Source organism: Cygnus atratus, chromosome 7 (assembly GCF_013377495.2).
Source record: "Cygnus atratus isolate AKBS03 ecotype Queensland, Australia chromosome 7, CAtr_DNAZoo_HiC_assembly, whole genome shotgun sequence".
NCBI classification, from domain to species: Eukaryota; Metazoa; Chordata; class Aves; order Anseriformes; family Anatidae; genus Cygnus; species Cygnus atratus.
In genome coordinates this window covers 17,254,295-17,268,954 of record NC_066368.1, presented here as the reverse complement: position 1 = coordinate 17,268,954, position 14,660 = coordinate 17,254,295, and the positions used below count along the sequence as shown (strand labels likewise).

The 14,660-nt window shown below is 35.4% G+C and overlaps 1 protein-coding gene across 1 annotated transcript in view; it reads right to left on the bottom strand.

Moving 5' to 3' along the window:
• Window positions 1-14,660, bottom strand: part of PLCE1 (phospholipase C epsilon 1) — a 141,061-nt gene that overhangs the window by 116,150 nt on the left and 10,251 nt on the right. The window contains exon 2 of the mRNA XM_035554342.2: window positions 12,958-14,562. Coding sequence (XP_035410235.1) covers window positions 12,958-14,145 — 1,188 coding nt within the window. The 5' untranslated portion in view covers window positions 14,146-14,562. The remainder of the gene's footprint in view (window positions 1-12,957; window positions 14,563-14,660) is intronic.

The following is a 14,660-nucleotide window of genomic DNA, read 5'->3' as shown; positions in this document are numbered from 1 at the left end:
ACAGCATAACACAGAAATTTAAAATGTTAATAGAAGCTGCTTTCTAAATATATCAAATTTCCAATAAAACTGTATGAATACTTTTATCCACCAGGTGGCATATGCCTCACACTTTGCTTCTAATAAAGTCAACTTCAGTGATATGCATGAAGATCAGACCTTTCCAATTTCTTTTCTTCTAATGTAAAATTTCAATAACAGTTTAGAAATTATACAGTTTTAGACAAAATAAAAGACATGCTGTAGCCAAGGTACTGAATAATGATGAGTTTTCACACTTAAACTCCACAGTCATGAGCTGTTTTGAAACCTCAGCTTTTTCTCTCCAAGCAAGAAGATGCTAATATAGTTTACTAGGAAAGTTATACTTGCAAAACTATCCTTGCAGAGATGTGGTTCAGGATAAAGATGGTAGAAGAACACATACTACTATACGACTACAGTTTTTCCAAGTTCTCTAATTAAACTAGTTGTATTGTCAAAGGACCACAGCAAGACAAAGATTTTATTGTTACAGATATCATACTCAAAATTACTTGTGATCTGGATATTTACACCTATCTGTTTGTATGTGCATGTGTATATATATACACGTATGCAAACCAGATCTAACTGGGAAACAGTGATGACAGTTATGCAGATATTGTAGCCAAACAGAAATAAGTATGGTCAACATTTTCAGACAGTGTTTCAGTGGAATGTAGGTCCATCTTTTTTTTTTTTCAAATTGGCCTCCTAAAAATCCCTAAGAGTCCTAAATGTTCCTGGTCTGAATATGAAAAATACCAGGCATCCAGCACCTCTAAAATCATGATGGTTTTTCCAGTAAATTAATCATGAATCTTTAGTGTCCAATTTCAATGCCTGTATTTAAAAACGTTAGCTGTAGCTTTTTTGAATAGTACACTAAAGTGTGGATTCTACCTTCCAAAAAGTATATTGAAAATTACAAAGCTTTTCACGTCATCCCCCTCCTGTTTTGGGGGATCAACTCTGATAAAGAATAGTTCATAACCGCCTTGCTTTCATTGACTGACTGATGTTGGTCAGATCACTTGTACCTCTCCATGGTATTAGGTGATGACAAAGACCCCATGTTAGACATCATGCCAACAGCTGGTTGGACAGTAGCAACTTGCACTGTCAAACTTCTGAGCTGAAGATCTACAAAGTCTCATGGTCCTAGAGCCATTTGATCCAGCAAGTCCTACTTGACTTTTGCAAGAACTTGCTTTTGGCAGAAAAGACAAAACAGAATTGCTTTTATGTCCTTCATTCTTACCTAAGTCTTCTGGAGGATCAACAGCTAGATGATGTGTTAACAGACTAACTAATAAGGAGAACCTCTTATTAAAGAAGAGCGGATAAAGAAAAACAAGTAATGTTTTTCAATAAGCTTTGTAGTAAAGACAGATTTCAGCGACTTGCTTACAATGCTTGCTTGCTTATACAATGTGCGAGTTAAACATCAGAAAAAAATAAAGAAATTAAGACTGCTGGATGCTCGGTGGCAACACCACTCCGACACATTAAAGAAACAGTGTAGTTTCAATTTTCCCTTTTAAAATGCATTAAGCTCTGACAAGTCATAACTTTATAGACTTTTCTTCCTGCAAGAGGGGAAAAAAAAAAAAAAGCCTTCAGAATGAGGCAAGTATGTAGAAGGGGTAAAAAAAAAAAAAAAAAAAAAAAAAAAGCCTTTCAGTGTTAGACAATAATGACTAATCTATTCTACAGATATATGCTCCAATCAATTATTTCTTGTTATATGGCAGTTGCCATAAATTATTTATTTTCTCACAAATGGTAGGTAATCTTGACAATTCATTAGGAAGCTGCTCCCCAGTCTCAAGGAGTCTTGAAGACATTCAAACCTTAACACTGTGGCCTTGCAATGTGGCAAGGGTTTTTGTTTGTTTGTTTGTTTTTCCAGAAATAAACATCTAGAAAACTTGAACTTGTTTTCCTATCCTGCAGGCTTATTGTGCCATCCAATCTCTGCTCACTTAGCACCTGTGGCTGCTCCAGACCCCTGATACAGCTGTGGGATCCCCTCCTGAGTAGCTGAAGCTGACAGAGGGACAAACAGCCCAGACAGAAGCTCAAGGATGTGTTTCTTCCAAGCCTGAGATGAGCAGCTGATGGGTGGAATATCGTTTCCTTTCCCCTTTTTAAATCTGGACATTAAATGGCGGCTCTAAAAGGTTTGTGAGCCCCCAGTAATAACATCACTCAGATCCATAGTTTCAGCAAACCAAACTTTTAGCAGGATTGGACCGTGGGCTCAAAGGCCCCCAGCCTACTCACGATGTCGAAAGAAATCAGCACATCTGACAAGAGGGCCATAAGGCAGAAGGTAGCAGTTTAATATCTGAAGGTGAAAGTTTTCTAGACTGCAGGTTGTATGGCAGAGGAGAGGCAGGTAAGGAAACAGGATGAGACAGCAGAGGCAGGAGTTAGACTACAAGATGATGACACTACTTATAAGGGTCTTTGGGGGCTTTTCATTTTAATTTCTTTTAAAAAGTACACTTAACATCAACTTTTCCTTCCATTTTCAGAAAAAAAAATTAAAGTACAGTAGTACAGTCTAGTCTGTCTTAGACTTAGGGCAATATAACATTTACCAAGAGAACATGAGCACAAACTCATCTCAGTTGAAAACTACAATATTTGATCTAACTAAATTGTGCATCCAGTCATGGGTTTGCAAACTGCGGTGCATATACTTTAAATGTCACCTCAGCAGCCAAACAACTCTTCCTGCATATGCATGTCAAGTGCTGCTGTTACCACGATAATGGTAATATATGAGCATGATGAATTTGGGATCTCTGCCCCTCCTGGGAGAGAGATGGAAGTCTAAGCTTCTGGAAAGCATGGACACTCAAGATATCAAATTGAAGTGTTGAATTTTCTGATACGCCTCATCTTAGTATTTTAAGAATCTTTGTTATTCTAAATTTTCCAAAATTAAGTTTATTTTTACCATAAAGAGATTTTGTTTATTTACCAGATAAGAATTTTAAACTAATTTTTCTCAAACATGATATTTTGAAACTCATTTGCTCATCTTGCAGAATTGAATTATTTAAACCAACAACCATTTTTTAAGAAGTACATTATTTTCATCAGATACTTTCCGTAGGAGAAAACACTGCTGGGGAAACAATAAAAATAAATTACAAAATAAAAAAGGCAACACTATGAAGTATCATATAATGAAAAAACGAAGAAGTTAGCAAAATAGCCCAACTGAGCCTTGCCACACATGCTTGGCCTTGTCATACCAACCCTTGACAGAGTGCTTCTGTCCATAATGGTTTAGAAATCAAATGATGACTAACAATCTCTCTCCAAATTCTTTTGATTTTCCTAGCACTTCTACTTGGAAGCATAACCTTTGTGTTTTACCATCACAGTAGTACTAGCACTAGTTTACGTAGGTCTTATTTCCATAAAAAACCTGTGAAAGTTTTATTTCTTGTTAGGTAGGTTTATTTCTTGTTAGGTTGAAAGGTAGGTTTAGAAATAGAATTTTGTTGTTGTTTTTCTCTCTACACTTTTAAAGTCCCAAAACTCAAAGGACTCTTTGTGAACAGTGTCCTTTATTTTCCTTCCAAGTTTTTCATAGAACCCTGGCTCCTTCTCACTAGTTCTTTCAGTTAACTATCTTTTATATCTCATTAGCAAATTCTGTTCTGTACTGTTAAATCAGTTCCCACTTCTTTCACTTAATGAAAAAGTTTTCTTCCTTTTTTTTTGTTCTCTTGGATCCACCGAGTCACAACCACATGGGTATTTCCTGTGAATCTGCTTTCATCTTGGCTGTTGTTTTTCTTGTGTTTCTTGGCAGACTGGAGAAATTAAAATTAGGAAGTATCAGAGGAATCTGATCATTAATGCTTAATATAAAGACTAATGGACTTCCTGATGAGTACAACAGAAAAAAGAAGCAACAAATTTACTATTCTCTATAATAGTATGATGAAATGGACAGTTAACTTCAGCCAAGAACACCAGTTCTTTTGGAAAGCTGATTCCAGTCTAAAAGTCTAATACTACAACCATGTGCACCTCAGTTGTCCAATATGAAGTTTAAACCCTGTTTAGTAAACTTAATAGGGGAAAAAAAACAAAAAAAAAAAAAACATGGAAAGGAAGAGGAAAAATGCCGAAACATTTACTAACCAGAAGGGTGTTTATAACTCATTTAAAGGTACTGAAGAAAGATGTCTGAAGCCAGGACAAGAGAGCTGCTATCTGGACACAGAGTAACTTTACCACGAACAAAAAGAAACAAAGGGTATTGCACAAGCCAGTTCTAATAGAAAGGTAATATCCCAACTCTCACCCCATCTTTATTGGTAGAACTGCCCTGCTTTATTCTGGAAAAATATATGTACAAACTCAGTTCTAGAATTCAAAAAAAAAATAATTACAAAAGCAAATATATTTCTCAATCCAAATCAGTCTAATAAACTAAGGGAGAGGGAGGAAAAACAATTATGTTGTAATGATCAGGTCATTATATAGATCAGATAAATCAAAATATTCCCATATGGACAAAAACAAAACAAAAAAAAACTTGACACTGCCTGAAAAATTCAGTCTCCCACACCCAAATTCCCCACACAAGCTTCACCCTGCTGTTTCTGATGATGGATTAATTTTCCGGTATCAAAAGAGCTCCTTGTGTATCAAAAGCTTTGTGATCTGTGAAAGATCTTCTAGACACAGCAAACAAACCTTCATCTTCTGAATTTCATCTGAACTTTTCTCGCAAGTTGGACACCTTTAAAAGTTAAGGTTATTTGTTTTAATCTCCCATCATTTTATAAAGGTAATTTTAACTCTGAAACAAACCATTGATGCATTTTATCTCCTCAATTGCTGAGCCACTGGGAGGAAAAACAGGAAACAGCTGGTCAGAGCTAAGGTGCGATGAGAAATGTGTTCAAAACTAAAAAATGAGTCAAAAATTATCATCATTTACAAAGGTTGGATCTCCAGTCTTTCCAAACCAATGGCACAGAAACAATGTGCAAGCTAAACTTAATATGAAATGATTCACAAATGCCTGTTAATCAGAAAACCTAAAGAACTTTGCTGCTCAAAGGAAAGTTCAACCTGCTGGTTAAAGTAAAAAGCAAAAACAAACAAACAAAAAAACATATTTCTGAATGCTGGAGAATTGACAAAATTGATACATTACCATTTTAAATATAATCCATGCTATACTTCCCGCTTGTTACCTCTGATGTATCATTTGTTACCTCTACGTATCATTTACACAGCTCAAGCTGTTGGGTGACTTGGTGCCAGCAGAGACCAAAGCCTCCTTTACACTCATGGCAAACCATTGAGATGTCAAAGAAATACTTCTTTTGTATTGTAAGTTTCAAAAGGATTTGTAGGTGAGCCAGAATACAAGTAAATTTCAAAAACAGGGAGCCATTCTGAATGTTTATAAATATTTTCCCCTTTAGGAAAACATACATTTACATTTAAAACACAACTCACCCACTGCAATTCTCAGACTGTAAACAATAGAGTGGAAGTCCAATGGTATGGTTCCCACAGCAACTGTAATGTGCTTATATAGAGTGAAATAGCTGACATACGCACAGGGTCAGGACTATAACTGCACCAGGTTTGTAGCATGATGCTCTAAGTCCGCAAAGTTACTCAAATAAATTCCTATTTTAAAACAGAAAAGATTGATGACTTGTCTCTCAAGGGCCTTTTTCTTGATCCATCTCACAGCAATATTTAAAACAATTCTCCACAGCTCAGATACTTTAAGTTCTTGCTGAAAGACAAACTATTCAGAATAATTATTTAGACCTTTACTCAGCCTGCAAGTATTTTAGCGTTGATTGGCTACATATTAAAAAGTAACAACAATAACCTTGGTTTTTCTTTACTTTTATGCATGTATCTCAAATTACCAAATATTAAAAGTTGGAATGAGTGGGGAAAAAAAAACATTTTTGTTTTTTAAACTACTGGAAACAGGATACATCTCTTCTGCAGACTACAGTGCGGCACAACTACCTAAGCTTGTTGAGATAAAAGAAAATTTAGCCACAACAGGGAAGTGCTTGGGAGCCATATGTCTCCTCCAGCACCTGAGTGAACTCCTTAACAACTGCCTCTGAGTCTGCAGAGCAGATAAGATCTTTAAGGGTTGTAAAACAGTGAGGACAACAGATTCGAATCCAGAAGAAAGGCTTCCAAGCAGTGTGGTAACATGAAAAGTAAGTAGCTATGTGCAACGGAAGAGTACTGAAAGAGGTTTTATATACCAAGTTAATAATTGCAGCTTCCACAATTCATCTTCAATATTCATATAAACAACTTTGTTGTTGTTTAAAACTGTAGTTTTAAAACAACTGCTTAATATAAGTTTGGTGTATGTCTTGTTCTTAAAGTATTTGACACAAAATTATGGATCCCATGAAACCGATAGCTCCATTTTCCACATGGTTCTTTTTCTCCCTTCAAGTCAGTTTAGCCCAATAGTAGATTTTAAATCGATTTCAATATGACCAGGATTTCACCCATTCTCTAATACTTGAAGGGAATTCCTGAACTCTAAGAATTAAAATTGCTGTAACATGAAACTAGTGCTGTCAATAATAATCCTTTGTTTTGCCCACGTTTTACTAATGAAGTAAAACTGCTGATTGCTTGAAAACAATTTTTAGCGTCAGGAGAATAAAATCACAATAATCATGGAGACTACAAGAATCACCTCTAATCATCCTAAAAGAAGCTCACATTATTTTATTACAGAATTGAAGTCCAAATTTTTGCAAAAATCAACAGATATTACAGTTCCTGGAAATGCTAAGAAAAAAAAGAAAAAGCTTTTATTTTCACAGGAGTTAAATTATTCAGTCCTACCTTTTTTTTTTTTTTTTTTTTTTGCTACTGCTGCATGTCCCATACTGTGATGGCACACTTATCTGTAGGAATCTATTTATTATGCTAAGGAAATCATAACTTTGTACAGCAACGGTTATGACTACAGAGATGAAAAGACTCTTCTGAATCTTATACAAATGGGAAGACAAGAATAACATCGGTAAGTAAGAATGATCACAAGCCAATCCAACATATTTTCCTCTCTCAGCTAGGGGATTGATGAGTGCATCTCAAAAATGAGTCTTCAATCTCAGCCCAAAAATGACTGCATCCAGTTACAGTTTCAAAATATTAAAAATGGATACCATCACACAATTCACAGCACTGAGACATGTTTTGCAGGAAGGGAACAGCTTTTAATTAGGCAATTTTTGAGTGAAATTACTAGAAGAAAAAAATGTAGTTACAAATGTGAGGGCTGAATGTTTGCTTCCAGCACTGCCCCACTTCCGACATTCCTGCAGAAAGCTGTGTGCTGTCTCGCTGCCCTGAGTCACCCCGGATCCAGCCGCTGCACTGATGTCATTGGCTCTGCTTGCTGTGGGAGCACCCTCGGAACTTTCCTGCCCCTTAACACTGCAGCTCGTATGTCTTTGGATAGTACCTGGCAGCTGGATTATGTTCAATTTTTATTCCTTTTTTAAGCTGTCACCAGTCTGTGTTTTCAGCCAAAATTCCTTGTGTTCAGGGGCTCATAACCATACGATATCAAATCGCTTTTCATAAATAAACCGAATAGCCTTACATCTCATGGAAGATGCCTTAAATATTGTGGCAAGTATCATTTTACAATATAGAGTTTTCTTGAAATTTCATAACAATAAGTTATATGCCTACCAATTACTGTCAACCCAAGCTTATTCTATTTTAGAAAACTTTTTTAAAATGTCCCAGAAGACTGTAGAAAAGCAAGATAAATTAAAATATAAATGAAACCTCCTAAGTTCAGATTTTAATTATTCACTTGCCAGAGTGATCTTTATATGTCACTGCTTTTATTCAAGCATACCAGAGTTAGCAACTCAAACTTTTCAACAGTTCATATATGTAATGGAGATAAGTTAGTTTCACCTGAGAAAGAATTCAGAACAGTGTCCAACCTTAACACTCTAACACTCTAAAATGAACACTTTAATGTGCTGCAGGGAGATTTTCTAAAACAGATCTTCATGCTTCTTTACAGTTGGTGAGCAGTCACTAGAAGGAAAGTCAGAAAATGTGGAAAAACTGAATGCATAATACATTGCTCTTGCCAAGACTCCCACACTATTGGCTCTGAATACTTAAGTGTGCTCACAGCTAAAACTTATTGTTCATCATTTGGCCCCAGATTGTTAAAGTTCTAAGTCAACTACAAAATGACACAAACTATCTAGAGATTTATGTCTAACTCTATCACGCATTATGGTAATAACATTGACTACTTCAACAGACAGAGGCTAAATTTCCTATTTTTAAAGCTAGCCTATAAAACTGAAGTAACTCAACCCAAAGCAAATATAAGCATAGAGCTCCATTTAACAAAGTTCAATATATTTTTACAGCACTTACTGAAAGGAAAACATAATTTCTTGCCTATTTGGCTTCTCTTTTGCTTCCCTGAATTTTTTTCCAAACAGCCAATTTTGCTCACTTTTCTTTTTCTTTAAACAAAAGACAAACTCCCATGAAAGAAAAAAAAAAAAAAAAAAAAAAAAAAGAAACTCAGGTCCAGATAGCAAACAGCTCATCCATATATGCTAACTACTTTAACATATGAATATGAACATAAACCTTTAAGTTTAAAAACATACCAACAGTAGTAACAGGCAAAATCCTTATACACAGAGAAAAAATTTTTGTCAGTATGGAAGGGACCCCCAACAGCTTGCAGATTATTTGCTTCATGTCATTTTTTTTTTTTGTAAGTTCTTTTCAATGTTGGACTAGAAATTTTATTTCAAAGTCAAAAAACGAACAAACAAAAAAATTAAACCCCAAATCTGTCTGTAGTTTGCAATTATTGTGGACTATCTCTTTTATAGAATTGTGAGTATAGCATAAACTTTAGTATAAAGAGCAGTGCTGCATTTTAGGTATGCATGCAAACTGGGAGGGAGTCCATTTAAAGAATTCCAACCTTTTAAGTATGGAACAAGAAATAAAAAAAAAAAAAAAAACTGTGGGAAAACCACATAATCCTATCAGAATGATGCTATCATAGCAAACCAAGATCTGAATTTCCTACAAAAACAAAAAATCTGAAAAGTGAAAACCTATAAGGTGGTGGGGTTTTGTTTGTTTGTTTGTTTCTGCTTTGTGGCTTGGGAAGCTCACAGAGTCTGGCAGAATAACTTTACTAGTACAACTCCTACTCCTATCACCACGTGCCTTCATGTGGCCATGCTCACAAGCTTTCAAAATCATATCAGTCATCTGAGTGAAACAGCATGTTACAGACGTCGTTTCCATGACTGATGTTCTTAGATGTTAGGTTCTACCAAGAGTTACTGCACGACCAACGCTACTGCACTAACATTTAGCTGACCAGAGTTAAGACAGCCAGCAGAATTCTTGCTTCTTAAAGCTCAAACTACTGGCATCAGGAATGTAATGACACAGCAAAGATGGCCCTGACGCCTACAAAATTAGCTTAGCTACAGAATTCAGCTATTACAGATTGCAACTATGTTGTTGCAGCTGTCGTCTGGAGATCCTGAGGTCACCTACCTTGTTTGAAAGAATCACCCAGTGGTAGTTTAGTGAGCTACTCAAGTCTAACATCGCAGTCGTTGGTGGACGTGGATACTTGAGTCATAGTGCATTGCAACCACACAAAAGCAGCGTATCAACAAAAAAAGAAGCCAACTTCAGCACTACGAACCTAACATCTCACAGATGCTGGTGGTTCAATGATTCTAGAAACTTTGGATTTTAGGATTATGCATACTGCCAATATGATGCAGCTGAGGTGGCCCAAAGAAGCAGCCAGGCCAAGCAAAGCTGACACCAATACTTGTGCTCTCAGTATTTGCTTCTACGGCAAATTCTTCATATTTGGGACACCTTTATGATGAACTACTACTACTCATTCACTGTTTCAACACTGAAAAGTAAATTTCTCACAGAGTTAAAACAGTCATATTATGTGCATCCACCTGATAAAGGTAAGCCCTGCACTATATACAGCTGCAAAAACTAATGCAAAATTTCAAAATAATTCAAAAAAAAAAATCTCTCTTATGCAATGCATACATTAAGGTCAGAGCAGAGGAGTCTAAGTCTGTATGTAAAATATTTCTAAACAATAATCATTAAAAATACATTAAATATATATGTGTTTTCTATATAATTCAAAGCCTCATCTCGACCCTCCTATATAAAGAAAGAAAAAAAAAGTAGCAAGGAAACAGTCCAGTGTCTTTCCTTTATTAGCACTAGAATTTTTATGTAAGGGATATGCACAAATGAGACGCACATTTTCCTGCTTAAAACATAAAGGTCTCTATTGTTCCACGCTACACCAGCACTGCTATGAAAACTTAATTTCTCTGACTTTTTCCCCCCCAAAAGAACAGTACTACTGTTCATTTAGCTGTTTCAAACAGAATGCATGCTCAAAGGGTGAGATAAGAGGAAAGAAAGAACAAATTACTACATTCATTTACTACTTTATCCTTCATTTGATTATTGGTATGAAAGCTTCCTACAAATGACCATAATTCATTGAATTATTTTAACCCACAGCGTATGGACAACAGGTCTGTATTTGTCACGTCCACTGAGTTAATTTCCATGTTTGTGTTAAAAAAAAAAAATCTATAAGACTAATAATATAAGCCGTAAATACAGCCATATTATTACAAAAATAACATTATACTAAAATAACAGAAAAAATGCTAAGAATGCTTGATACACGTTATACATAAAGTAATCAAATACAGCAATTGGTAAGAAGGAAAATATTTGTAGCCACCATCTGAAAGAAAAAAATGCTTAGAAATATGCACATAGAAACTTTTTCTGACAATAAAACATTCTCTGAATTGTAGTTATGCAGACTGCTTCACTGTACCTGTTTCTTTTGTTCAGAGACAGAATATTTCCTATTTAAGTTATTATTCAGCAAGAACATATTACATTTATTGCTGAGTTAGTTTATATATCACGGAAGTCTTCTAATTAAATCCATCAAACCCTAAGATGATATGCATTCAGTATTACATGGCAGTGGTGTAAACTAGTGAATAATTCAAGCATATTAAAGCCAAGAAATTCGAGTCAAATTGGAAATGCCCCGTGAAGAAACCTAAATGCATCCTTACCTTTTCATACGTACATAAATTAAAGTTACCCTAGACCTCAGCTACAAAATATTTTCCCTTTTTACTCCAAAAAAAAGGCTTATAATGTAAATGCAAACATAGTAAGCTGGTATCACATTAGGTAAATATGTGGCTCATGTTAATTCCTTCGTGGAAGTGTGACCACGCACCATACAGGGCACATGTTGTACCAGCAAGTTCGTGCTTTCCACCATTTAGGACAGTGACTACCACAAGAATAAACTGCACCATAAAGCTTTGCCACCTAGTAAAAAAAAAAAAAAAAAAAAAAAAAAAAAAAAGGCATATACTTGTTTGTACAACTCTTCATTTGTCTATTTAAATGGAAAAATATCAGGTTTTGGATGAATATGAGGAATATTACCAGAGGGCAAAACTGTCATGAAGCTCCTGAGCTATCAAGTCCCTTCTTCTGTTATCACTGACAAAACTTCGTACAACCCATTTCATCAATTTAACAAGTTCCACCATTGAAAGTAATTAATTTTTCTACCATTTCCGTCCTACAGAAAGCTGTTGCAGAGTCTCATCACCATTTGTTAGATACTTCTCCCAATTCTCAACCCAAGTTTATTCAGGACCAGTTTATAAGCATGGCTGCTTATCCGACCACAGTCTTCTTTACCATGGTTGTCTTCCCCTCCCTAGACCTTATTCACACATTTTAATGGAGAAGAATCACACCTTATTTTTTGTGCTAAGCTCAGGAAGCCTCTCTTCTCTTACTCCTCTCAGAACGGTTTCTCTTGCTGTGATCATCCTGCTGGCCATTCTTTCTCAGTAGTCATGTTTCAGATTAATACTTCTTGAGTACCAACAGAAAAAACCCTCTTTTATAGATCCCACTGACAACTATTTCATTGCTACCACCACAGAAAATCTTTTACTATTTAAAATAATATACATAAGATGTGCTATGTCATTTCTACGATAATATCTTAGGCATTTATGATTTCATTCTAATCTTTTTTTTTTTTTGTATTATCTTAAGAAAATAAGAATTAGGGCAATAACTGCACATTCATAATAGTTGAATAACATTTAATAAATTTCTTTCTTAAATTCTTTGCAAGTGTAGAAGGATTATAAATATCTGTAATTTGGGGGAAAATACTATGCTTTCTTTTTCAAAGCAAAAAAATTTATCACTGTGATCCAATACTACCATATATCATTCTATACAATTGATTTTTATAAACACAAATATGCCATATATATTTAATTTATGCATGTCTATAATATATATTAAAACAGATATAAAAATATAAATGTATATTATATTTTATATGTAAACATTTATAAAATGTATATGTATACAGAAATATCTGTATATAGGTATATTACACATTATTTATATAAAAACCTATCAAGTCAAATTTATACATACATATGTAGAGAAAAACATACCTATAAACATTTTATACAAATACACATATGAATGTGTATATATATGCACACACACATATGTATAAATTTTACATAAATATAGAATTATGCACTTTCCCTCATGCCAATCTTAAACCAAAATGAGTTTTTAAGGACAAGACATTCTTCTGAAAAGCAGTGCTCAATATAAGGTTCAATGGTTAAGTGAAATGTCCTATAGTTACCATATATTTACTATTTGAAGGCATCTTTTTAAACGAAAGGTCATCAAGTTTGCAAAACTCTTACAAGTGAAAACAAACTATGAAAAGCTTACCTCATGCCATAAAGAGGTCTCAAGAAAGGAATTAAATTCCCAGTTTATTAAGGACTGAATTATAGTTAGCTGTTCTGTCGTAATCCTAGAACACTTCAAGCCCCTGTTGTTTCTCCTTTGCTCAACATAATTCCAAGCAACATTTCCTATGTGCCCTGAAGGTAAAGTCCTAACAATTGCTCTCGTTCCAGTATAAACTGATTTTTTAACCTCCTTATCATTTTTACAGAAACGTCTTATTAATAATGTGGAACGTTCTTTTTTGTTTCTAAAAAAATCCTCCTCCATCTCTTCTTCACAGTTATCATTACAGTCTTCAAAATGGCTCAGAAAGGGCTTTGAAGGCATTCTTCCAGTAAAGTTATTTCCACAGAAGTTGTGACCTGAGCATGCCACTTTAACCTTTCGTGGTGCTCTTTCCAGACAGAAGTACTTATCCCTTAAAGCGTCGTCATACAACTGCTGCCCATTTTCATCCTCACAGTTGTTTGTCAACTCCACTAACGTGCAAGTGCAGGCCGTGGAACCAGTGGTGTTACGACCGCCAACACTTACTGGCTGCAAGCAGTCATCCAAAATGAAGCTGTTGTGTAAATTGCACAAAGCCTTTGATATATTCCTTTCACTAGCACAATGAAAGTGAAAAAAGGCTACTTTATCAGTATCATTGCTGTCATTCTTATTTATTGCTGTCTGGCTTCTTAAAGAAGGTCCATTCATTTTCAACTGAATTTCTGCAAGCATGGCTCTTTCCAGTGAAACAGGAATTCCAGTTTCTAGGCATGCCTCTCCCCCTGATAATGTGCCACAAGATTTATACATCTGGCTGCACGGGATATTGCTCTTGTAGTTTTTCTGTACAATGTTACAGTTAATGTTAAGAAATTCCACTGAATCAGGGATGGAGCTGTTTCTCTCCCAGAAGTTTTCATTACTATTGTCATCAGTCATTTGTTCATTTGCCAGAGTGAATATTTTGGGCACTGAGCCCCGAAGACTTTCTCCTTCCAGTCTGTGTAAGTATGAGAGCGCGCGTGTGGTTTGCCTTCCTGGACTGGCAGTATGTCTTTTTATAACACTGGTGTCCAAAGCATTTTCAGTATTTTCATCTCCAGCTGACTGAGCAGGTATCACTTTACCCTGTACCACAGAGACGAGAACAGAAGCTGTCATTTCCTCAGAGGTCATCTTGCCACAGTCTTTAGTTGCTGGATGTGTGTTGGGGAGGGGAGTGTCTAGCAATCCTCACACCACGATTTCAGTGTAATAAAAATTTCAGTGCTAAATAATCAAGAAACACATGGTAAAATACTAACTGACTACTTGTTCTTTTTGAATTCGGGAAAAAAAGTAATAAGTTGTTGTTGTTGTTTTAACTACTGGACTACCAGTCTTTTCCAGTTGTGGATTACTGGCACGAGATGCAAACATTTTTAAAAACAGCTTCTTAATGTGATGTAGCCGTTAGACTCGTCTCTTCCTAAAATTAATTCTTCTACCTTACGTTGCACATACATTGTTGCCTCTGGTTGCAGAAAAAGACCAAACACATAATCCATTCCAGAGATGCATCCCCCCGTGGGACATTCAAGAAGTTGAGGTCTTCTGTAAAGAAAAGAAATATACATATATATATATGTATTATATGTATTGAACAGAATCCATGGCACAAAATCCATCATCACAATTAGGACAAAAAATTG